Below are 23,337 nucleotides of genomic sequence, written 5' to 3'. Positions count from 1 at the left end.
GTGCAGGGAGACAACAGGCTCCCACTGCAGGCAGTGGGCCCCTGGGGACCACCTTTTTGCCTACAGTAGTTTGAAAGAGCAGAGCAGGGATCTGATCCTCTCGTTGCCCTGCACGCAACGGGGGGACCTCTGTGCATCCCTCCTGCGTGTCCCTTTCCTGCTTCTGGAACATTTTCTTCCACCCTGCTGGAGCTGGGAGAGAGAAGTTGCTGCCATAGACCTGGGTGGTATCTGTGACCTAGCATCTAGCTAGAGCCCTGGCATCCAGCCTGAGGTGAGCAGGAGGTTTCTTCAGGCCATGGTGCCTCCAGCTCATGCTCCTTTGCAGCTTGCTCCCTGCAGAGGTGTTTAAAAGATCTTATGTGCTCTGCCTTGTACAGCCATTAGGGCACTGGGGGTCATGGCCACAAGACCCGCTCTTCTGGTTTTCCAAATAGTTCATGTCCATATCTCTCTAATAAAGGTCTGAGGCTTTAATGTAGGGTATTGTCGTCTGTCATTCTGTTTGGTGTCTGTGGCATCTCCTCTTAGTCTGGGAGGGCAAGCATGGGGATTGGTCTCAGCTCTGATGCTGAGCCTCTGGGATGTAGGACCTCTCCAAACAGCCACGGTTTCTGTAGCTGATGGCAGAGAGGTACTAGCACAGATTGGTAGGGTGTCAGGACTCCCAGGTTCACTGTTCACTTGAGTGACTCTGGCTGAACTTCTGAACTTTTCTTGCCCTCCAGTCCTTGTCTTAAAAATGGATGTCATGCTTACGTTGTAGCCTGCTGACTTTGGTGGAAGCTCCTGAGGCGCTGTGGGCAGTGACAAAGTCAACCCCAGCCCACAGAGTGTGACGAGTTCTGACACGGCCCGGTGGCTGCTAGTCCTGGGCTGTCTTAGTGCTTTATCAGCCCACTTGCTGCTTGCACTCTTTTCCTGGCTGTCCTCTCACCAGCAGAAATGCGGAAAAACCAGTTCTGTGGTTAATTGCTGCACTTCCCTCCACGCCCATGGGGTAGGCCTCCTCTTCCTCCTCCTCCTCCTTTTCCTTCTCCTCTCTCACAGTCTGGGTGCACTTCGGCCTCCAGCCTCTGCCCCTGGCTGCACTCTGCCAGTCAGGCGCTCCGTCAGGCCTTCGTAGTCCTTTGATTAACCTTACGGCTTCTCCCACTTTCCCCTTTTTCCTCCTTCTGCAAAATCTTCTAGCTGTCTGGTGTCCCTTTCTCCCAGGGCATCCCAGTGGGTTGGATTGCAGGTGCAGAAGACACGGGCAGCTGCCCTCTTGGCCCGGCCCAGCCCTGCCCAGAGGGGTAGCATTTGAACATGATGTCTGGAGGCAACGAGAAGAGTGTGAAAGCCCTAAAGGAGGTGTGGAGAAGAGCAGAAAACTCTTTGTGCGCAGATTGTGGGAAGCCGGGTGAGTCCCCAAGGGCTTGGAAAATGCCGTTGGAGGAAGAGTCAGAAGCAGAGAGCAGGGGCTGGTTTCTAGTGACGATTTTGGTCCGTTTGAGGCCTTGAGGCAACCCGTGGAGGACAGTGAACGGGGGCAGGGGCAATGCTGAGGTGTGGTTGTTGGAAACTGTGTAGTCCAGCAGCACGTCATGGTGTGGTTTGGTGCACATTGTCCAGACTGCGGAGCACCTGGAGGTGGAGGGAGAGGAGAGTCATTGCTCTGTCTGGATATTAGTGTCCTCTCTCTGGGGTTGAGTTAGGAAGGTGGGAGGAAGGAGGTGCTGCCACAGTGCTGGAGGGAGGAAGGACAGGAACACTGTAGTGCCAGATGAGCAGGGGCTGTGCAACTGCAGCATTGTGGGCTGTAATCGTGTCAAATCTCAAATACAAATCAAGGTCAGGCCCAGTCAGGACCTGACAGGAAAGCTCCCAACGAAATTCTAGCTGCTCCAGAAAGAAGGCATGATTCAAAAGGGCATTGCCTCCTCTGTGACTCAGCTCTAAACTGACAACCTGCCACAGGCCCCCCAGAGTTTTGTTTTATTAAAGGGCTTGCCCTCCTGAAAGGGTATCAATTTGAGGTCTTACAAAAGCTGTAAAAATGCTCATCACACTCCTCCCAACAGGGGCATGTGGATTGTACCACCCAGGCCAAATTAAGATTGAGCTAGTTAATACCATTTTGCCTTCTTAAATTCACCCTGGAGAATTTTGGATTCAAGGTTGCTTTCTACTTCCTGAGCTAAATATTGTTGTGGGTTTGCTGTGCTGCAGTAAACAGCTCCTGGAGTCGCAGAGGTGGTCGCATTTTGATCTTGGATGATTCTTTACATAAAGGGAGTCTGCAGAACACTTTGGAATTTGTCGGGGTTCAAGTCAATAGAGATTTAAGATTAAATAGTTGAACTGGGGGGAATAAGGCAATAATAGCTATTCTTTTTCCAGACTGGCATCTGTACCCTGGGAGGTAAATAATCAGCTCAGATGAAACAGTGGTCACCCAGCTCTCTGTTTCTTGGCAGTAGAGGCATATATTCCAGGAAATTTTGCCATTGCTTTTGATACTCTTTTTTATACTCTCAGATCCTGACTGGGCATCCTCTACTTTGGGTGTCTTTATATGCCTCAGCTGTTCAGGAATTCATCGCAACATCCCTAGCATCAGCAAAGTCAAATCCCTGAAGATGGACCACTGGGATGATGCTCAGGTGCAGGTGAGATCTTTGTCCTCATTGGTATGTCAGGTGGGTTGGGGCTAGGCCATACACTAATGTGTCCTGGGAAAATCAGGCCTTGGGTCTCACACAGTTGGAGATTTGATCTGATAAACAATCCTGGTGCTACTAGTTGTGTTTTGAATACTCATGTGGGGATAATTCCCCATAACCCACTCTGACAGGGAGGATACACTTGTCTCCCCATGTCCCATTACTTTATGGCTGGGGCAGAGATCTTCTTGCAGTGTATCTTGTCAAGGCCCAAAGGTCCTCATTGCTCCATGTTACCTATTTTCTACTGGCCAGCATCACCCTGTCTCAACATCTCCTCTTAGTTTCAGCAGTGCAAGGGGAAAATCTTGGACAATTCCATGCTCCAAGAAGAGTTTCCAGGTTTAATGTGATCCCTTGGGGATAATGGCATTTATGGGGACTTGAGCTTTCCCTGCTACATGCCCCCCCACCCCCCAACCCTACTAGGGGACTGACAAAATCTCCCAAAGGGCCAAACAAAATAATCTGTATCTCACTGGCTTTGGAGAGGAGCTGAGAGCTTTGGAAAGTCTTCCCAAAATGTCTTCTCAAAAGACATTGTAGTGCTGTGTTTGAACACAGTCTTTCTGGAGATGTGGGGCATTGCAGAAAATCCACTAAATGGGCATGCACTCAACCCCATGGAAGTGATATTTAAGGCATTCTGTTGGTTTGGGTGCAATCAGTGTAACTTCTGAGGGTAGACAAGACCTTTGAGACCCGCATTTCTGTAGCCAAACTTTACTGGGATGTTGCAGTGGAGGGGAAAGACAGTGGTCCATTATGGCTCAACGTGCATCTGCCCTCTCACATCTCAGGGAAGAAAAAGGCCCAACATGAGTCTGCATCAAAGGGAAAGCACTAACTCTCTGTCTAACTTTACAGTTCCTGGCCCAGCACGGGAATGCTGTGACTAATGCCACATATGAAGCTCACATCCCTATTTACTATTACCAGCCAACCTATAATGACTGCCAGTAAGTTGCTGTATATAAAAGAAAAGGGGGAAGGGCAGTTCTGGGTTCCTATAGTTCGTTTCTGAGCTACCTGTCGTGTTTCTCCCTAGAGTGCTGAGAGAGCAGTGGATACGGGCCAAATATGAACGCAAAGAATTCACTGAGCCAGGAAAACAGCTGCCATACTCTGATGGTAAGAGCAAAGCACAGCTTCAAAAGGTCCTGCTTGTTTCCTTCACTGGAAGCTTTTGAGCACCAGGAGGAGAAAGCTCATAGTGCCAGTGTCGCAAATCCCACAACCAGCACTCTTGAGAACCTGTCTGGTACTTACATGGGCATTGTTTTGGGGGAGCTTAAATTGTGGGCAGTGTAGGTTGGCACTGCCATGGGGTGCTTCCAAGCCTGACATTACCAGCTACCATTATTCAAAGGCATTCGCTGCTGGTAGAGCCAGACCTTTGCAGAAAGGAAGTTCTGTCCTGTTACATGCCACCCCCACCAAACCACAGCATTTGTCTTTGAAATGCCATTGCCAGCACTGTGACACAAAATGCTGGAGCCCAAGGGCTTGCAAAGTAAAATGGGAAGAGTTCTGGTCCCATGCCAGCTGTCTGCGTGGGCCAAGGCTTTGGTGTCCGTAGGGAGAGACAGCTCTTACCGTCAGAGGCAGTAGCAGGAGCCTGCTCAGGAGGTGAGAAGCATCTGTGAATGCCTTTTGGTGCCTCCCCCTGCACCAGGGATCTGGGCTGCAAACCCAGGAACACCACCACCCTCTATTGCAAGTCAGAGGTGAGATCTCCCCTTCTCTGTCTCTGCTCTCAGCAATACTTCATAGCTGCTGCACGCAGTTCTCACACACCTACAGTGTCTGTGGGAAGATGCTCTTAAAACTGGCCTTTCTCCTCCTAGGGGTGAAGGAAGGCATCCTCTGGAAGCGAGGCCGAGACAACGGGCAGTTCCTACCCCGCAAGTTCCTCTTGTCTGAGAGAGAGGGATCTCTGAAGTATTTCACTAAGCAGGATGTGAGTAAGGTGGTCAACTCCACCCAGGGCACTGGAGTCACAGAGACCTTTTTCCGACACATCTTTCTGAGAATTCCTTGCTCATCCCAGACCAGGGATGATAATGGAAGAACCATGTCACTCAGGAGAGGGGCCCCTTTCCTACTGTCAGGGTGACATTTCCCCCATGTCCTCCCTTTGTGCTTCCCTACACCCTTCCCTTTGAACAGTCTCTTTGCTGATAATAGGGGAGCATCATCACTCCCTTTAGATTCCCCTTTTCTTGTCTCACCAGTGAATCTCAGGGTACAGGTCTGAGATACAGTTAAGCTCACTGCTGGTAAGAGGGCTTCTCTTTTGCTCCGTCCCTATCCTGACTGTAATCCTGCCCCTTCCCTGGCACCAGCCGGACAGCTTGCTTGACCCCACTGGAGCTAGCTGGCAGAAAATGTTCTTTGGTTGGTTTGTTTTGGGTAGTGCTACTTTTCTGCTAGCTTATCTCCCTGAGCTGAATGGGACAAGTGCTACTTTACTGTTGCACAGGAGGGAATGGCTTTGGGTAGGGAAGAACAGGAGTGGGATCTTTCCTTTTGGGGTCAGTTAGCCTTTAGACTGGCTAAGCTGTAACATTTTATGCACTTAGTGTCTTGCTGGCAGTTCCCGAGTAGGCGCAGCTTGAATCTAAATTGGAGGGGCTGAGCCACTGTTCGGTCACGAGTATACCATACAGTGAAGTGGGTGTGTGCTGCAACAGTTTTGATAGGAAGGGGCAGTTATACCTTTTAAAATACTGACTCTGCCTTACCCCACTAACTCAATAGCTTAGGTCCCTTTCCCACCAAGATTCCTCGTGTATGACCAATGCTATTTATGTTCTCAGGCCAAAGAACCCAAAGTCATTATTAAAATAGATGTCATCAATGCTACGTTCCAGCCAGTGAAGATTGGAAACCCCAATGGCCTGCAGATCACCTATCTCAAGGACAACAAGACCCGGAATATATTTGTCTACCATGAAAATGGAAAGGTATCTAGGTTTAGCACCAAACACTATGCAAAACAATTGAGGTGCTTTATATAAATATTTGAGAAGCTACTGGTATTAAATAGTCTGATGCATGGGTAGGATAGGGGGTGAGTGTGTGAGCTGCTGTAGGTAACAGGGTGGGGGTTCTGGCTCTGTGTGTCTGTGGAAGAGATTTGCTGCAGGGAGCAGGGCAGGAGCACTGTGGGTTTGTGTGGGAGGAGCTGCTGTAGAAGACGGGTAGAGGTGTTGGCTGTGTTTGTGGGGAATGGGGCAGACATGTTGGCTGTGTGTGTGAGGAAGATGCTGTAGGGCCTTGGAAGGGAGAGCTGGCTGTGTTTGTAGTTAGCGTAGGAATGGGTGCAGCTGGGTGAATTTGCATTGCTCACTGTTGCTCTAGCTAATCTTTCTGTCCTGTGCTGTTTCTTTTTAGGAAGTAGTGGACTGGTTCAATGCCATTCGCTCTGTGCAGTTCCATTATCTGAAGGTAGCATTTCCCATAGCCAGCGATAATGAGGTAAGGCAGCAGCAGAGAGCAGTGCTGAGTCTCCTGCTGGTACTCACTTATCATGATACAAAAGCCCATTAGTTTACTATTAGATCTCCAGGTACAGAAGTGGAAATTGCAGTGCTTAGGTACAAGCAGGAGAAAACGTGCTTACAAGGGCCTGTGGTGGCCATGGAACAGGCACTCTCTTATTTCTGGGGACTTTGGTGGCAGAAGTGACTCTTGGCTAGGCAGCTCAGGTAACGTGAATTTAAAAGGGGGAAATTCTAGAAGGAAAGGTGGGGAAGAGTGGCAGAGCCAGACTAAGGGGAGAAAGTTAATGACAAAGAAATGTGGCTATGAGAAGCTACTCTTTCCTTTTTTGCAGCTTAAAAGCCGTCTGACAAGGAATTTCCTGAAAGAGGGATACATGGAGAAGACTGGTCCCAAGGTAAGCTGCTGTGGGAGGAGAATTCTAACAGGGAGCTGCCAGAGAGACACTGACCTTCCCTATTTCAGTGTTCTGCTGCTGTTTTCACCTCCCCCCACCCCTCACTCTTTAGAGACCCGTGGGAACAGTGTGTGTGCACCAAGGGAGGGGGGAATAAAAGGAAGGGGAAGGATGCATGTGAAAGTAGATGAAACCAGAGTCCCTGCTTTCTCCTGGAACAACAGATCCCTCTTCATGTTTCTGTGTGTACATGACTTTACATGTATTTAGAGTCTGGATTTTTCCTGTCTGAACTCTGGGGTCCTTCATAGAAGTCCAAGATTTGGGTGCAACACTTGGGACTGAAAAAACAGTTACTTATCCCCACTCCCAGCTCAGAAGGGCTGAGGAGAAGGTTGCTCTAAAGCAGGGGCTTAACTGAAGTGGTTGGGATGAATTCGAGGTATCCATTCACCCTGCTTGCAGCAGAGGGCACTGTCCCCTTATATATGTCACCTCTTCCCTTCACAGCAGAAAGAGGCTTTTAAGAAGCGCTGGTTCACGCTGGATCACCGCAGGCTCATGTACTTCAAGGACCCTTTGGTGAGGGGGAGATCTGACCACTGGCCATTGTAGGCAACAGTGCTGTGGACAGTCAAAGTACAGGCAGAGTCTCTGCTGCTTTGCTTTGCTCTGAAGCAAGGGAGGCTTGCAGGTTCCCCAACTGCTCTGAATGGACTCTAGGTCTTCCCCTTTTCCTCCCACTTAGTTCATCCCACACTTTCTGTGTTTGTTTCACTGCCTGTAAACAATGGAAACAGGAAGGGCAATGGTGTCAAGGTGGTGGTGGGGAGGAGAGTGACATGGAGGGTGACATTCAGAGATAGGAGGAGCAGTTCCTCTCTCAGGCCTCTTGAGATCTGTGCTCTTAATTTTCTTTTCAGTCATTGTCTTTGAGCATAATGTCTCTGCTGTTCTGAATCCCCGGACCATCTTCATCTTTTGCTGTTACATCTCTCATCCTCACCCACTCACCTCCTGCCCTTTGGTGCACTGCTCTTACTCCCTGGTCCTTCTGGGATTCAGTTAGTCCCTCTCTTTCCCTCCTGATATGCAGGATGCATTTGCTAAGGGCGAAGTGTTTGTGGGCAGCAGAGAGAATGGCTATAGCGTCCGGAAGGGATTGCCTTCGGGTACACAGGGCAACTTCTCTTGGCACTATGGCCTCACCATTGTCACCCCCGACCGGGAATACCTTTTCACCTGTGAGACAGAGACTGACCAGCTGGACTGGATCGCAGCCTTCACTAGCGTCATTGACCAGCCCATGATACCACAGGAATATGCAAGTAAGTGCCTGGATGCTGTTTCCTTACCCTCTTGCCCCTCAAGTTCAGAGTAATGTGCTAATACACCAACTTCTCCCTTCACTACAGTTGAAGCCTACTTCAAGGTTAAATCCTAGGAAGCCAAGTGAGAACCCAGCTATGACTCAACTCTGCCTGATGTTGTTGGGTGGGGTGTCAGGAGAGGAGAGGAGATCCACATCAGAGAAACACAATGCTCTTGCAACCTGCCTTTGAAGCACTTTGTTTTCCATAGACAAACCACTTTGGTCTGGGGGCATGATTAAGCTGCTTCCTTTCATATGCAAGACTTTGTGAGACTGAACCCTCAGTGCAACCAGCCGCTGCTAAATTGCTGTGATCTGACTGCAAGCTGGCAGGCACCATGATCGACATGGGATCTAATGTCACATCTGCATGAAACTGCAGAAAACCACCTATCTTATGCAAGAAAACAGCCACCTGGCTGGAGCTAAGGCCCAGATGGTTGCAGTGGCTGGATTAGGAGGGACTGTTTCATTACATACAAGAAGTGGCTTCTCTGCTGGGGACAGAGAAGTGAAACATCCAGATATTTGATCAGTTAGAGCTGTAGCTGAGAAAGGTCACTTAAAAGATGTAATTTGACAGCTAAGCTTGGGGCATGTTTTATGACACCTGTGCATGGGCTTGAGAGCTTCTTCAGATGACATTTATATAGAGACCTTCCTCCAATTGCTACTGAGAAGGTTAAGAGACCAACTCAGAAACAACATATGTATATACATGTGTGTATGTGGATAACTTCTGTGTGTTTGCATGCACATAACAAAAAGTTGTGGGAGGGGAAATATTGGCCTAGGGAAGATACTGCAGGGGATATTTGTGTCATTGAAGTTCCGCTGTCAAACATGAGTCTCTGTAGTCAAACCAATGGAGAGAGGTTGGCTCCTGCAGAGAACAGTTTTTGGCATGTCTGTTAACAGTCTTTTGACTCTCTCTTGACTTTACTGGAGCCTAGGGGTTGATGTCTGAAGTGAGTAATACATGGGTATCTGTTCTAGAGGGAGCAAATGTATGACAGAGGGAGGCCAAGCACTTTCATTCTGACCTATGAGTTTTAACACTTTTATGTGGTAGTATAATAGGTAAGTTTGTATGTTCATGTCCTTCTAGTAACAGTTGGACCTAGCAACTAAATCAACCCATGATTCATATTTTAGAGACCATCTCTTCAAGCTCTCCTGGGAAAGCTGTGTTTCACCTGCTGGAAGCACCAGTTGAGTTCTGCTGATGACTGCAGTATCTAATGTATCTGCAATTTTACACAGGCAGTGTGAGAATAGGCATCTAGTGTGCTAAGGGGAGCTAACTGGAATTAATGGGGCAACTTGTATTTTAATTAGTTCCTAAAGAAATGAATTAAAAATCCTATTATAAGTTCTTGCTTCCTAAGTGAGCTGAGCTGCTAACTGCTAAGGCATGAGTTTGTTTCTTGAGGAAAAAAAAGACACAGAAGATCAGAGCAAGGAGCCATGGCTATTCATGGCATTTCCCAGGGCACTTTGACTGTGAATCTTCCCATAAGAGCCAAATGAACAAAGGCACGGTCCCCCTCTGCTTCTCTGGGAGCCCCTCTTTGTGCTGGGACTGCCACAACCTAATGGGAACATCAACTTTTCACCTGAAGTTCCTGGACAAGAAGCAGATTTACTGATCCTGCTGCCATGGCACAATGGAACTTTCCAACCAAAAGTGCATTCTCTTTGCAGTTTGCTGATCTCTCCTAATTTGGAGCATGAACTGTCCCAGAAACTGAAGGCCACCAAAAGGCTTATTGCCTTCTGTTCTGAGACATAGTGCCCTTTTGGTTCTGATGACATGGAAATGGGGCAGTCCAGTAAAAAAATAAACTCAAGCCACATTTAAATATCCTGCACATTCAGTTCTCCTCTGGGAAGAAGAGGAGAGAGAGTGGCCCAGACCAGACCAAGAAGCTGCTCACCATATCCCAGAGGGACACCTTTGAAGTCCCCTCCATGTGATGTCACATGTGCCATACACTGCCACTTGTGTAGCACAGTCATGCTGAAGATGGTGCTGTTGCCTGCTAGCTCACAGCTTGGGAAGGTGCTTGGATCCTACTGCAAAAAGGGTAGTACAGGCACTGCTGCTGGGATGTTTACTTTTCTTTGCTGCTGAGATATTGCTGCTGGAAGTGAGTGGAGGCATTTGACTCAAACAGAACTAAGCTACTAGACTGAGGATACAAAAGAGTGTACCTGGAGTGGCCTGAAAACCCCTGCAGGCTAACAGCAGAACATATTTGGTATTGGCACATATGCCTGTGCTCTGCAAACTCTGCCACATGTCTGCTCCCTGAGATGAAAGAGGCTCAGATCTGGGCAAGGAAATAGCAGGGTAGTGTTGAGCAAAGCCTTTTGGGGCACGTATCATACGGCAATACACCACTAGGAGGCAATAGTACCTACATCACACACACCTCTGCTTCCTCTTCTGAGGTGAGGGAGCAGGTACTGGTGGGAAAAGGGGAAGAGGGGGAAAGGTTAGAGGAGGAGGATGGTCTTTGGGGCACGGGAGGAAGAGGCTGGTCTAAAATATCCATCCCTTTGAGTCTAGGTTCTAGGATCACAGCTCATAATTGCCTGCTGACTGTGGGACAAGGGGGGAACAGGGCCAGGTCATAGGCAATGGGAGATGTCCTACCATATGGTGATCTGTGGGGATCTTTGGCTGCAAAACTAGTGGCTAAACTCCATTGTCTACACCTCAAGGGGTCTTCTTGTCCTCGGAGGAGAGATGGAGGATAGACCCTCTCATCCGTGCTTGGCTAAGAGCCCTTGTTTCCCTTCTAAAGCTAAAATACAATGACTTTTCCTCCTGCTCCTGCCAAATTAGGGAGTCTTATCTTTTAGTTATATCTTCTCTCAAAGGATGAAAACCGTGGAGGGAAATGGGAAATAGAAATGGAAAAAAAAGAACAAAAAGGAAGAGAGTGGGAGGAAAGCATTGGGGAAGAAAGAGTGCTCTTAAGGTGTGTGTGAAAGAAGGAAGAGGGAGCCAGCACAACTCCTCAGCTAGTGGCTAAAAGCCAGTATAAATTGGGAATGCATTGACACCAGTGTGTGAAGCTGTGAGTCGGACACATTCCTCTGCACAGTGAGGGAGATGACTCTCCAAGGGTTGGTTCGGGGGGGCAGAGCCTCTCCAGTGTCTCTTTGAGCTGAGACACTACAGAGAGCTGGGAGAAGAAGAAATCCACTTACCCACCGAGGAGAAATTTCTGCTGGTTTCTGTGGGCCCAGTGAACACTGGGGAGAGGTGAGAGAGGAGCTGGTGAAGAGCAGAGATGTTTCCTCCTGGCAGGCAGAGGTTGTTTAGCATTGATCAGCCTTGAGAGGAGGAGGGATCCCTTTCTCAACCCTTTGATGGTGTTTAAGGAAAACTACTGGATGGAGCTTGTGATGGACAAGATCAGCAAAATGGACTGGACCGCTGGAGGTGAGAAATAGATTTTGGTGGAATACCTTGATGTCTGCTGAACTCACACCATTCTTTCCTTCCCTTGGCTGGTCTCATGCTAAGACTGTACATTTCCCATACAGAAAGCAGGGAAGGCAGAGGGAAGGAACGTGTCTCTGACACCCTGACTGCTCTTGTTCTCTTTGCCCAAAGATGTCTTGTGACCCTGTCCTGCTAAGCGCAAGGCCTGGAGAGGACTCTGAGGGTGGTAACTTCTCAGAGGAAAGCAGTGGCAGGAGTGATGGCAACAGTGTCTTGGGAGGTGACAGCACAGTCACGGGGCCCCTCAGTGCAATGCTGCTGGTCATGTGCCTCATTGGGATGGTGGGGAATATCTACACGCTGGTGGTGGCCTCTGGCAGGGTCGCAGGCCGCTCGGTGGGCTCCTTAGGAGTCTATGTGATCAACCTTGCTCTGGCTGATTTCCTGTACCTCTCCACCATCCCCTTTGTGGTCTGCACCTACTTTGCCCACGACTGGTTCTTTGGGGATGTGGGTTGCAGGCTTTTGCTCAGCCTGGATCTCCTCACCATGCACGCCAGCATCTTCCTCTTGACTGCCATGAGCCTGGAGAGATACTGGGCGGTGACCAGGCCTCTGCGGGCCAGGCAGGCTGGAAACACTTACCGCAAGCTGGCCAGCGCCATCCTCTGGCTCCTCTCACTCCTGCTAACAGCTCCCATGATGGCGATGATCCAGCTGCGGGACCAGGGTGGTCACTACAAGCGGATCTGCTTCCCCACCTGGACGCCAGCTGCCTTCCGGCTTTACCTTACAGTGCTGTTCGCTACCAGCGTCCTGGTGCCCGGCCTGGTGCTGGGTGTCGTCTACACCCGCCTGGCCCGGGCTTACCAGGCCTCTGCCTCAGGCCTGGGGCCGCCAACCACTGGCCGGGCTTCCTCCCAGAAGCTCTTCTCCCGGATCTTCGGCATTATTGTGGCCTACTGGGCCTGCTTCCTGCCCTTCTGGGCCTGGCAGCTGACCAGGTTGTACCGGGATGAGGGCCTGGGCCTGGGCCCCACCGCCCAGGCCTACCTCAACTTCGGGGTCACCTGCCTGGCCTACGGCAACAGCTGCATCAACCCCTTCCTCTACACTCTGCTCACCAGGAGCTACCGCCAGTCCCCTGGCCGCAGTGGGAGGGGGCCGCTGGAGCCTTGGGCCCCCTCTCGGGGGGTGACGCAGGGCACAGTGGGAGGCAACAGCGCCTCCCTGGTTTTCAAGGAGTTGTCCAGGTCCACAGGGGAAAGTGGGGAGGGCCTAGAGCAGCGATAAACGCCCCAGAGGGGTGCTTCTCCCAGCTTTTCACTGGGGTTGAATCCTCCAGGAAGGGGAAATAAAGTGAGTTGTCTTCTGTGCCAGTGTGTGATGCCCTCCGTTGTTGCAGCGTGGTCACCTTCACACCTTTTCCTCCACAAGGCCACTGTAACTCCCCTCCTGCTTACCCATCTAACAGCGCTTGCGTCCCCTTGGGTGAAGTGTTCCTCAGGTGGGTGGAAGAAGCTCTTGAAAAGACTCACCTTGGGAATCCTGATTGCGGTATGTGTGAGGAGTCAGTCGGTCCTTGGCTCCTCCAGCCCTTGCACACCAGCCACCATGTTTTGCAAAACCAGGGAGTGGGTGGAAGGGAGCAGTCAGACTCGATACATCTATATTATGCTTCCAAAGAGTCCTTGCTACCCCTCATCTCCTTGCTGGCAACGGGCTGAGACATAACAAAGTTGGGCAACAGTGAGTCACAGGATTTCATGGGACCAGTGAGTCACTTCTAGAACCAGCCACGCTAGCAGAAGACCTGAAGTAAGGTCCATCCCCTGACTTGTGGTAAAACTCAGCTTCAGCTTTCTTTCTTTTTTTTTTTCAAAAAAGTTTTTGAAGAATCTTTCCAAAAAAAGACTCCCAAGTACCATTGAGAGACATTATGAACTGTATGAGACACCCCTGAAATGTAGCTCAGGGAAGTCAGCACATGTCTTGGTCAGCTTTTGAGGTCACCTCAACAGAAGAAGCTGCAAGGAAATAGCTCCACTACCTTCCCTTCATCACAGCTAATGAAGAGGCCCCTCACCAACATGGTGTCCCTGCTCCAGTTGAGGAGATCCCCAGCCCTCTGTGCTACTGAATGCCAGTACATAAACTAGGCTAGTTCTCTCACCTTGAGGCTTGCTGGCCCAGCATGGCTTACTTCCATCCAGCTAAACTCTCTTCTTATCCCCCAAAAGGATAGCCTTGTCCATACTACCCCATAGGAACAGTCCCCAGCCTATGCTGTCCCCCAGCCATGCCTGGGCACTTGGTGGCAGTGCTAGATGTTGCATTTACTAATATAGACATAGTTCTAACGAGCAAGAAGTGAGCAAGATGACTCTCGAAGGGTTAGTTCGGGGGGGCAGAGCACACAGGGCTGAGAGGGATCCAGCCTCAGAACATGAATTTCTTGTAAAGCCAAAATGTTCCTGTCTGCCAGCCTGAAAGCCTGTCTCGAGCCCTCATCTCCAGCTTGAGTCCCCCACATCCTAGCAGCCAAGCCTTGCCCTGTGCAGGTACCTCCAGACACAGGCAGAGGCCTGGTAGAGCCTCAGGAACTGCAGTGCAAGAACAAGAGGTGCTGCTGCCTTAGGAACAAGCTCTTACAACCCAGCTGCTCTGCAACAGGTTAATGGGGGGAAATGACCTGGCTAGGTACCCTTGTAGGCCATCAAGGTGCTTAGGTTTTGTATCACTCATGGTCCAGCCTGGAAGCGAGGACTCAAAGTCTGTGATCCTCCACCTCGAGCCTAGCAGGCAACTGCTGTGAGCTAGAAAGAGCAGCTCCCAGCTTTCCCAGGCCTGCCAGGCATCTCCTCCCCAGCAGCAGCAGGAGGAGCAGCAGCTACCGCTGCCACCAGCACTGCTGAAGTAGCATTAAACTGGGAGAGCACCAAAGGCAGCTGCTGTCAGATGCCTTGGGTAACCCACAGCCCAGTAAGGAATGTGTTATAGCATCACAATATGCCTCATCTTCTGGCCCCTTAGCGGCTGAAGGAAGGGCCTGCCAGCCTCAGATTAGATCGAGAAGTGCTCAGGCTCATTTGAGCTGATGAAGGACTAACAAAAGCATAGCAGACACATCCTTAGCATCCCACATCCCAGCTGTGCATTGCTACCGCTCCCAGCCCATTGGAGCAGGTAGGAGGACAGCATTCCCAGCTCTAGAGGAAACAGGCCAGGCAAATGGAACAGATTGAAACCAGACTCCTCCAGCTCACTGCCAGACATGCCATATGGGCTATGATCCAGCTGCATTTGGGCTTCTGCAGTTATTGGGAGGAAGGAGGTGGATGAGACTCCCCCACACTCAGCAAGACACCCATTTCCACTGCTGCCCCAGCACATCAGCACTAAGATCCAAGGAGATGCTAGAGGGCTGCAGGCCATTACAGAAAGGTGCAGGCCAAAGGCAGCACAGCTGAAGATTTCCTAGTCCCCCATATGCCTGTCAGTTTGCCTAGCACAGCCAGTCCAGGCTGTCTGAAACCTGCCAGGCAGAGATGCCCAGTTTAGGGAGGGATAGATTTCATCAACTCCCTTTGCTCAGGCAGGAAGTATGTCAGGCTAAGCCTCAGAAGGGATGGTTTTAACCCAAGAAACTTCTACTCTGTCCTAGACAGTGACTATTGATTATGTACCATCTCTTCCCCTGTTTCCACCTTTCCTCTTTCTCTGTGGGGTTAGTTTATTTGCCTTCCAAGGCAGAAGAGGCTCTGCCCTAGCCCTTCCCTGCTCCTTCCATGAATTTGAGGGCCAAGGCTGAATTGAACCACCCAATCTCCCCTCATACTGGCCCAGCCCACCCACATAGGGTATCCCAGCAAAATTGGTATCCCCCTGCCCCCAGAATGGCCAACCAGTGTGGACAAATCAGACAAAAATTAGGTTCCAAGATCAGGTAGACCAAACATTTATTGTTTTCATCTGTTTTTTCTTTTAAGAAGGGGCATAGGAAGAAACTATTCCCAGCTGAGGGACTGGAGTATGAAATCCCCTTGTGCATCAAAGTAGTCAAAGACCTGGAGACCAAGCCGGTTGGGGAATGTGAACTGGTGGCCTGGCAGATGGACTGTCACATCACTTGGGTTGATGGCAAAAGAGATCTGCAAGACAAGTGCAAGAGTCAGAGAAAGCTTCCACCTGGACACCTTGCAAGCCTTTCTCCTCACCAGTGTTGCTGTGCCACCCTCCACTTTGCAGGGTGAACACTCACAGCTTAACCAGCTCTGCAACAGCATCAGTGTTACTCTGGTCTCCCAAGAGATGCTGATTCCCTGCCTCAGTTCAATAGTAACATCTTCTTGAGATAAATGGAGCTTGCACATGTTCAGTTGCTACCCTCCACTACTGCTCAGAGCCCCGGATGATGGCACTGGCCAAGTAGAAGTCAGCCACATCCCATACAGACAGTCTGGAGCCAGCTCCTGCAATTGGGTGCCCTGTGCCAAATACCCTCCCTTTACCAGGGCATGTGCAGAGAGCACATCCCAGGCCTCACCTCTATGGGAGCTCCCTTCTGGAAAGGGAAGACTGTCTCCCTGTGCTCTGTGCCCCACTCCTCCACCTTCTTTGAGTTGCACACGATTGTGTTCACATCACCATGAGCATCAAAGCGGGGGTTGAAGTGAAGCCCCAGGTGGTTTGAGTCCTTTCCCAGGTTCATCACAAAGCTACAAAGAAAGAGGAAACATTGACAGTATGGTAACATCCTGCCCATTACCATGAATGCTTCTGAGTCTATTCCCTCAGGCCTAGCTGTCAGTGTCTGAGGAGAAAACCTACAAGAAAGCTCTGCAGTCTAGCAAAAGGGTGTAAGTCAGTAAGGGGCACTTTACATCTCTGGAACAGACACTGCTTAGTTTCCACAAAACTTTTAAGAGGAAAAGGTTTGGTGTCTAGCTCTGAACAGGGAGTTATTCTGTTCCCAAAACAGCATCTAAGGAGTCAGTTGCTTGCCACCAATTTCTTTCAGTCCTAAACAGTTAGCTGGTACTGCTTGACAGCTGCATCCTGCAGGCAGCTGAAATAATTACTATCTCATTAGCTATTCCAAAGTATCTGCAACTGCAGTGGGAGGAAACAGCTTCCCAGCCCAGTGTCCACCTTGCCTCCAGGCCTCTTACTCAGATGAGAAGCAAGGAGGCATATTATTTGGTAAGAGAAAGCCCAGGAGGCTTCACTCTGATGCTATCAAACTTCAAAGGCATTGAGAAGAGCTGGGACATGTTTTCTGGAACACTTCTGGTCCTAGAACATTGGCTATATGCTCCACCTACCCACCAAGGGCCCCCCCCCCCCCCATCAGCCACAGACCCATACAAGAGCTCAGGACTGCTGCAGAGGTCTTCCTGGGGGGCCCAGCCATTGGTCCTTGCAGAGCTAGGAGCTCTTTTCCACTTACTAAACCAACCTATTGGTTCACCACCTTTCCCCCCACTCCCTTCACTACCAGCATCTGAGAGGCACCTCCACTGCAAGAAGGCAGACTTAAGTCTCCTGTCCTTTTGCCACTTGCAGCTTTTCATCTGCACTGTTAGCTGGAGCTGTGACTCAGCATCCTTCCACACTGAGCCAGAGCATCCAGGGTATCCCAGCTGCTTGGGCTGTAATTTCCTCCCATTCAGTGCAGCCAGGCACTGTAATGAGATAGCTCTGCAGCAGGGACCCCAGTACAGATGAAGGAATGTGGCTGTGTGGATGGTCTCAAGCCAAATCTCAGTATAGACACAGCTTCCATTTCCTTTACCCCATTCTAGAGGATGTGGCTGCTGCCAGTGCATGTGGCTGGAGCCTCACATCTGCTTTGGCTTAGCCCTTTGGCAGGAGAGTGCATCTGCAATATGCATTAGGCAATGACTCACTGGAAAGCACTGCTAGTGTCAATCCCTTCCAAAGCTGCACCTCTCCCCCTCTTCCCACCCACGGGAGGGATTCCCTCTGTCCCCACCAGCAAAAGCCAACTCAGCATGATGCCTCAGCCATGTCCTGGCAGGCAACATGGCTTACCTTTTGGCATTTGGTAAAGTTTTGCCCTTCACAGTGAGACGCTGGCCAGGCTTGAGACCCAAGTTGGTGCACACTGGTCCCTGCGGAATAGAGAGGCAGAGATTATCTCAGTACCTTTTGGCTCACTTGCTCTGACCTGGCATCTTCCTGCTGCCTTGCAGAGAAAGCACATTGCTTTGGACTGCTGGAGAGACAGGGAGGCTCCCTTCCCCTAGGGCAGGGCAAAGAAGACACTCCAGGGAAGTTACCCCAATTGCATGGGACATATGCCTGGTTTCCCAGCCTCCCTCCAGCTGCTCTCACCAACACATCTGTATTTCACTACAGTGAGGTGAGAGCACCCCCAAGTTCCCACCACACCCACTCACCCTTGCCCAGCACTTGCCAAACACACCCACGTGCCCTGTGGGTCTCATCTTCCAACACAAGCCTGGCTGTGCAGGGATAGAGCCTCCACTCCCTTCCCCTTGCTTTGATTTGAGCTCCAAGCCTTGCCCAGCTCCTTAGGAATTTTTTTGCTGGTCCAACATACACAAGGACATATTCTCCTGCTCCATGCATACACCCTTCCACAACTCCTTTCTAGGAGGACTAAAATATCCTGGCAAGCCCATGAGTCTGGTCAGCCCTGGCTCCAAGGCTCTCTTTTCATCACACCTGGGGCTAGGCCACAAGAGTAAGAACTTCTCCCATCTCTCCTTACCCCAATTCAGTAAATCAGCTCGCACTTGGGACACTCCCTGGTTCCTCCCACCCATATCTAAGGTGAGATAAGTCAGTAGAACAAGTACAAGCACTCTTCTGACAAATATTTCCCCAGCAAATCCTAGCACTCACAGAGCAATACTTTTTAAGAGCATATTTTCTTATGAGAGCAAACAACACTTCCTAAAAGGATATTTTCTTAAAAGAGAGTGATAAGGACCGGATGACTCATGAAAACTTCAGCCAGAAAGTGAAAAGTGAGTGGCAAGGCTGCCCAGGAGAAGAAATGCTTGGAGAGCATTAAGTATTGCAGTAGCTGCTTCCCCAGAGCACTGCTGCTGTAAAACAGGTTACCCCAGCTTGGAAACCAATACAGCAAGGACCTCCTCAACTCCCATATCTCCCCAAAGGGATCCTGCAAGGGAAAAAAATATATTCCTGCCAGAACAAGAAATAGCATCATCCTCCTATAGTAGATGCAGCAGAGATCCTTACTCTCCCAACAGCAGACGTCTAGCTCCAGCAGGCCCTCTAACATAGAGGCTGATGAGTAGATGAAGGAGGACAGCACAAGTACTCTCACACCAAGCCAGCACCTCCACCACACTCCTACTCTGTGGAGCCTGACATCCAGCAAAGCTGCCCCTGCAGACCCAGGGAAACAAGCCCCTCTTGCAGCCATGCACTGCCCTCCCCAACCCTCTCTCTACTCACACAAGACATGGTGCCACTCTTCAAGCTAATTCTTCTCTCTGCCAAGATGCAAAAGACCCAGGCAAGTAGCTGAAGAGCCCCACCCTTGCCTTTAAATAGATGAAGAGCTGAGTCGTCACAGCCCTTCTCCACTCCACCTGCCAATCAGACTGAGGAAAGGGTGGGGGCATGGGAGGGGATAACTTTAGGGGGTGGGAAGGCCTCTTAGGCAGAGCTGCCTCCTCCCACTCTCATCCTCCAGGATGCTAAACCCAACCCTTCCAAGAAGGCTGCCAGCCACTCCATGAGGAGATCCAGCTGTGTGTGGCCATGAAGCCAATGGAAAATAGTTTTACAATGAGTGTTTTACTATCCAAGGCTTTTATCCTACATGGAAAATGATCAGATGGATTGAGACTTGGCAGGAAGGGTCTGAGAGGAGGGCTAGGCTCTTTGGTCCTGCCTAAACCAGGAGCAGAAGAAGTATCACTAAGCGCACATGATACCTCAGAAACTATATGGTCGAGGTGAAATCCCAGGAGCAGAAGACTGACGCTTGATTCTGGGATTCCCAGCCATGCTATTAAGTATTGCTGTCCCCAGAGGCTGTGCAGCTACTGACGCAGCCTTTACCACCAGCTCCTGTAGATACAGTAGCCAAAGTAAGAAAAATAGCCCCAAGCCTGCAGAACTCCTAGATGCCCTCAAAATCATGCAGTATAGCTTGGCCATAGGGCACAACAAACCTGCAGGCAGCAGGAGAGATGGGGAAGTATTATCCAGGAAAGCTCAGTACCTGGCTCTTGTGTCTGCCCCAGCAGGTTTGGAGGGCTGAGGAACATGGGGGGTGGGGGAGGGCGAAACACACTATTACAATAAATCGATAGGGTCTATATATCTGTTCTCTGCCTCCACAACCCTTTCGGGGCAAGTATGATTCACTTGGGGTGAAAGGATTTCTTTGGGAAAAGTTAGCTAATTACAACATGGCTCAACTGTAGTTATACTGAAGGAGGAGGGAAAAAATTCAGGCAGTGGGCCAAGCCTGTGGTTTAAAGCTTTCCTTGTCTTGCATATTTGTCTCTAAATCACAAGACTCTCTATGATTTCCTGAAGAGGCCCAGAACTGAAATGCTCTGATACACTTTCTTCTCCCCTTTCTGAGGCCCATCAGTTTTCCATCTGCTGACGACATGGTAGTCCTGATCTCTCTTACCTCCTTCAAGCACGATCCCAGAGACTGTCACTCCTAAGTATTTCTAGCTGGCATTGTCAAGTGACAGCAGAGCTAGGAGGGAGACCCTTTTGTCTGTTGGAGCTGGGGAGGGCTGGGAAAGACTTCTGCCTTTCTGCCTCAAGGTAGGTGCTGTATTCCCTGCAGTGTTTCTGCCAGCTGTGTACTGTAACCCAGCTTCAGCAGCCCCCACCTCCTTGTGTCACATCTGTCCAGGGACCTTCCTCCAAATTGCCTGGGAAGATTAGAGACCAGCTCATAGATAATGAGGGAGGGGATACCATCCCAGAGGAGATGCTGTAAGGGCTATTCACAAAAAGGAAATTTAGCCTTCAGACTTGGGTCTCCCTAGGGCAGCCTGTGCTTGCCTGTTGGAAGTCTGGGGCTCTCCACTGGCTTTTAAGGAGCTCTGAAATAAATGTCTGACATTAGCATGACAGGAACATCTCCTGTTGCAGTTTGCCCCAGGCACTGCCAGCTGGGCCAGGGGCCTGTGGCATGTTCCACGGTGTGTAGGCCACGGCTACCTCCATCAGTACAATGCTGTGTTTCTTTTCCTACCCCTGGGTTAGAGCCACCACAATGAGGAGACAAGATCTAAAGCTCCAGAACCAGTGTCCTCACTGGATATGGCTAAGTTCAGAGTCCTTGTCTGGGATGTCCCTGCGCACCGTGATTGCACAGCACAGAGATAGGGATGGTGTACATGGCTGTACTGCCACCTGTTACACAACACTGAAGAAGCAAAGGTGCTTGCCTATTGTGTTCAGGATGTATGTGGCATAGGAAGGGCCACTGTGGGCTGAGAAGGGCAGAGCTAGGCTTGTTAGAGCTGGTGATCCTCACCTCCCATCACCTTGCTCCTTATCAGTGTGTGGCAAAGGGGTGTCCGCCACACCAAAGTTTATCAGCACATCTGATATGGAAAGGATGGAGATGAAGACACATCACAGCAGATCTTGGTGGCACAGGCTTACCCATCTGTGTGGGAACTCAGCAATGGGATAGGTCTCCTCTCTTCCACCCTTTCAGCCAGGCACAGCTTTCCTCACCAGGAGAGCTTTCCTGTATCACATTGTAGATCCTTACAGATGTTTCATATTTAGAGGACATGGTACTGATCTGCATCGTATCTCAGGAGGATCTTCTTTATCCAAGAGGATATCCAAGGAGATCCAGAAAAGGAGATCCAGGATCTTCTTTATCCAAGCCAAAGGTTACAAGTTGCCATGATGCTGTTGCCACAAACAGTGCCCTTAGTTATGCCAAATTCTTGGCCAGAAGGAGCCACAGGTGTGGAGAAGTGAGTAATACCAGTGGGGATATTACTTCAGTAATACCTGATCTTCAGTAATACCTGGTTATGAGATCGAGGCAGGTGGTGACTGCATCTGCAATTGCTTTCTCAAAACTGTCACCATGTGCTCCAGGTAGGACAGGGCCAGGAGAAAGGGATGTAGGAGAATCAGCTGCCATGGCAGAGGCAGATCATATTCCAGGGTACAGACAGCACGTGTGCAAGGCCAGAAATCACAGCAAAGAGAAACCCCAGAAAGCATGCCTTATGCTAGGGGTTAGGCATCCTTCTCAGATCCTGACCTTGGGCACCTCCTCTGTGTGCCTGCACTTCAGAGACAGCCTGGCTCCAAGAGCAACTCACTGCCCTCTTGCTAGCCTTTCCTTGCACAACATCCCCATCTTCTTGCTCCTCCTTGGAAGATGCAAATTGTCCTTGTACAGTGAACAATCCCAGACAGTTCTCAAAGAATTGCTGCTGCCTCTGGGGCCTGAATTCATATCCTGATGGTGGTTGTGATCTGTCATTCCTGTAGAAGGGACTGGGCACCCCCATTCATTGCTAGGGCTGCCCATAGTTTTATTTGTAGCCCTTTCCCCAGAGCCTCAGCTTTGTTCCTGCATTCCCCTTGATCCTGAAAATGCCCGTGCTGATCTGCCCGTGTTAATATGACACAGTTCCTTGAGTGCCCAGCTCTGGCTTTCCTCATGGACGCCCCTGCCCCTCCCAGCATCCAAGCGGCTCCTGTAATTCTGCTTAGGTTGAAATAGGAAACATGTTTCATCATTGTGAGTAGCTTTGATTTAGGACCTGCCTTCTGGTGTGGCTGATAGGCATTGGTATGCCTCAGCATATCTGGACTAAGATCTTGGGTGCTGAGGAGTAGAGTCCAGCTACTGCATACTAAGGGGTTGAGTTGCTTGTTGCCTGTAGTCAAGGTGGTTTGGCAGCAGTCAAAGAAATATCTCAGTCCAGCAAGTGTCTGAAGCAGAAGAAGAAAAATTTGCCCCCAATTCCACTTGTGAGGAATGCTGTGACAGACTGAGCATCCTGAGCCATGACCTTGGAGCACTGGGAAAGGGAACAAAAAGGCCTGGCTGAAAAGCCTGTGGACTATGTGAGCAAAGTCCATCTGTATATACTGCTCCCAAGCTGGCAAAAGCCTGTTTAGGCTACAATTACTCCTTCAACGATTTGCAACACCTTTCCACTGGGAGAGTATCTTTGTACCTGTTCAGCCGCTTTGTGTTATGTGGGCTGTGGCATTTTTAATTCAGGATTAGGCACTGAAACCCTATCTCATGGACACACAGCCTCACAACAGGAATGAGCCACAGCAGGATCTCCCAAGCTTTGCCTGCTGTGACATTTCCAACCACATCCAATTCCTGGATTAATTGTATGTAACGCTACAGGTCCTGCTGACTGCAGAATCTCTGCTTTCATTAAATCAGTATGGAAATATGTTCCCGAGTGATGAAAATAATTCTGCAAATATTATCAAAGGGTACCTGGGCATGGTGATTTATCTGGGAAAGCCTGAAATTACAGCTTGGGGAAGCAGGAACAACTCCTGTTCCTGCAAATAACATAGGGATTTAAGTGTTAGAGACAATTCAAAGTGTGTGTTGTGAGTTAACTGCCTCACCTCAAGTCTGTGCTCCCAACCATCTCCCCTGCACCCCCCAGCCACTCACCCCGGGTTCCCATCTCACCTCCTCCCACCCACCATCTCCCCAGCTAGGGTGTCCTCCCCGTGCCCCCGAACAAGGACCCAGCACAGGGCCCTCCCCTGCCCATGTCCTGCTGCGCATCCTCATCTCGACATCTGGACAGGCAGGAGGGATGGGGGTGCTGGGTCGCTGCTGCAAGCAGCACTGCTCTGCTATGGGGAGTGTTGAGCCTTGCTTGGCTGCTGC

The 23,337-nt window shown here is 50.1% G+C and overlaps 3 protein-coding genes across 5 annotated transcripts; 2 read left to right on the top strand and 1 right to left on the bottom strand.

Moving 5' to 3' along the window:
* Positions 1–805: 805 nt before the first annotated feature.
* On the top strand, positions 806–9,350 carry LOC106488736 (arf-GAP with dual PH domain-containing protein 1-like). Of its 3 annotated transcripts, XM_067309547.1 has the most exons (12): positions 806–1,000; positions 1,216–1,402; positions 2,521–2,651; positions 3,573–3,664; positions 3,754–3,836; positions 4,553–4,665; positions 5,525–5,671; positions 6,102–6,185; positions 6,544–6,606; positions 7,117–7,188; positions 7,703–7,934; positions 9,134–9,350. In XM_067309547.1, the coding sequence occupies exons 2-12, from the start codon at positions 1,309–1,311 to the stop codon at positions 9,202–9,204; spliced, it is 1,182 nt and encodes a 393-aa protein (XP_067165648.1). In that variant the 5' UTR covers positions 806–1,000; positions 1,216–1,308; the 3' UTR covers positions 9,205–9,350. The 3 variants fall into 3 exon arrangements, with proteins under 3 accessions (XP_067165648.1, XP_013803199.1, XP_013803200.1); XM_013947745.2 differs by having other exon boundaries at positions 806–1,402; positions 8,022–9,218; XM_013947746.2 differs by lacking the exon at positions 7,117–7,188 and having other exon boundaries at positions 806–1,402.
* A 2,113-nt stretch (positions 9,351–11,463) lies between these two features.
* LOC106488379 (urotensin-2 receptor-like) lies at positions 11,464–12,748 on the top strand. The gene has a single exon (XM_013947248.2). It carries the CDS (start codon positions 11,607–11,609, stop codon positions 12,726–12,728), a length of 1,122 nt encoding a protein of 373 aa, XP_013802702.1. The 5' UTR covers positions 11,464–11,606; the 3' UTR covers positions 12,729–12,748.
* A 2,629-nt stretch (positions 12,749–15,377) lies between these two features.
* Positions 15,378–19,012, bottom strand: LGALS1 (galectin 1). The gene is made up of 4 exons (XM_013947249.2): positions 18,909–19,012; positions 17,490–17,569; positions 15,982–16,153; positions 15,378–15,586 (listed from the first exon to the last, which is right to left on the bottom strand). Exons 1-4 carry the CDS (start codon positions 18,915–18,917, stop codon positions 15,443–15,445), a joined length of 405 nt encoding a protein of 134 aa, XP_013802703.1. The 5' UTR covers positions 18,918–19,012; the 3' UTR covers positions 15,378–15,442.
* Between the last annotated feature and the right edge of the window lie 4,325 nt (positions 19,013–23,337).

The sequence above is a fragment of the Apteryx mantelli genome, chromosome 1 (assembly GCF_036417845.1).
Source record: "Apteryx mantelli isolate bAptMan1 chromosome 1, bAptMan1.hap1, whole genome shotgun sequence".
In the NCBI taxonomy this organism is placed as follows: Eukaryota; Metazoa; Chordata; class Aves; order Apterygiformes; family Apterygidae; genus Apteryx; species Apteryx mantelli.
The sequence above is the reverse complement of the archived record's forward strand: the minus strand, read 5'-3'. Positions and strand labels throughout refer to the sequence as shown.

Coding starts and splice junctions, on each gene's coding strand:
- LGALS1 (XM_013947249.2), bottom strand. Junction 16,154..17,489: donor ACTTTACCAAATGCCAAAAG/GTAAGCCATGTT, acceptor CTTTCTTTGTAG/CTTTGTGATGAACCTGGGAA. Junction 15,587..15,981: donor AGAAGGGAGCTCCCATAGAG/GTGAGGCCTGGG, acceptor CTTGTCTTGCAG/ATCTCTTTTGCCATCAACCC.
- LOC106488736 (XM_067309547.1), top strand. CDS start 1,309: ATGATGTCTGGAGGCAACGAGAAGAGTGTGAAAGCCCTAAAGGAGGTG. Junction 4,666..5,524: donor AGTATTTCACTAAGCAGGAT/GTGAGTAAGGTG, acceptor TTATGTTCTCAG/GCCAAAGAACCCAAAGTCAT. Junction 7,935..9,133: donor GATACCACAGGAATATGCAA/GTAAGTGCCTGG, acceptor TTCATATTTTAG/AGACCATCTCTTCAAGCTCT.
- LOC106488379 (XM_013947248.2), top strand. CDS start 11,607: ATGTCTTGTGACCCTGTCCTGCTAAGCGCAAGGCCTGGAGAGGACTCT.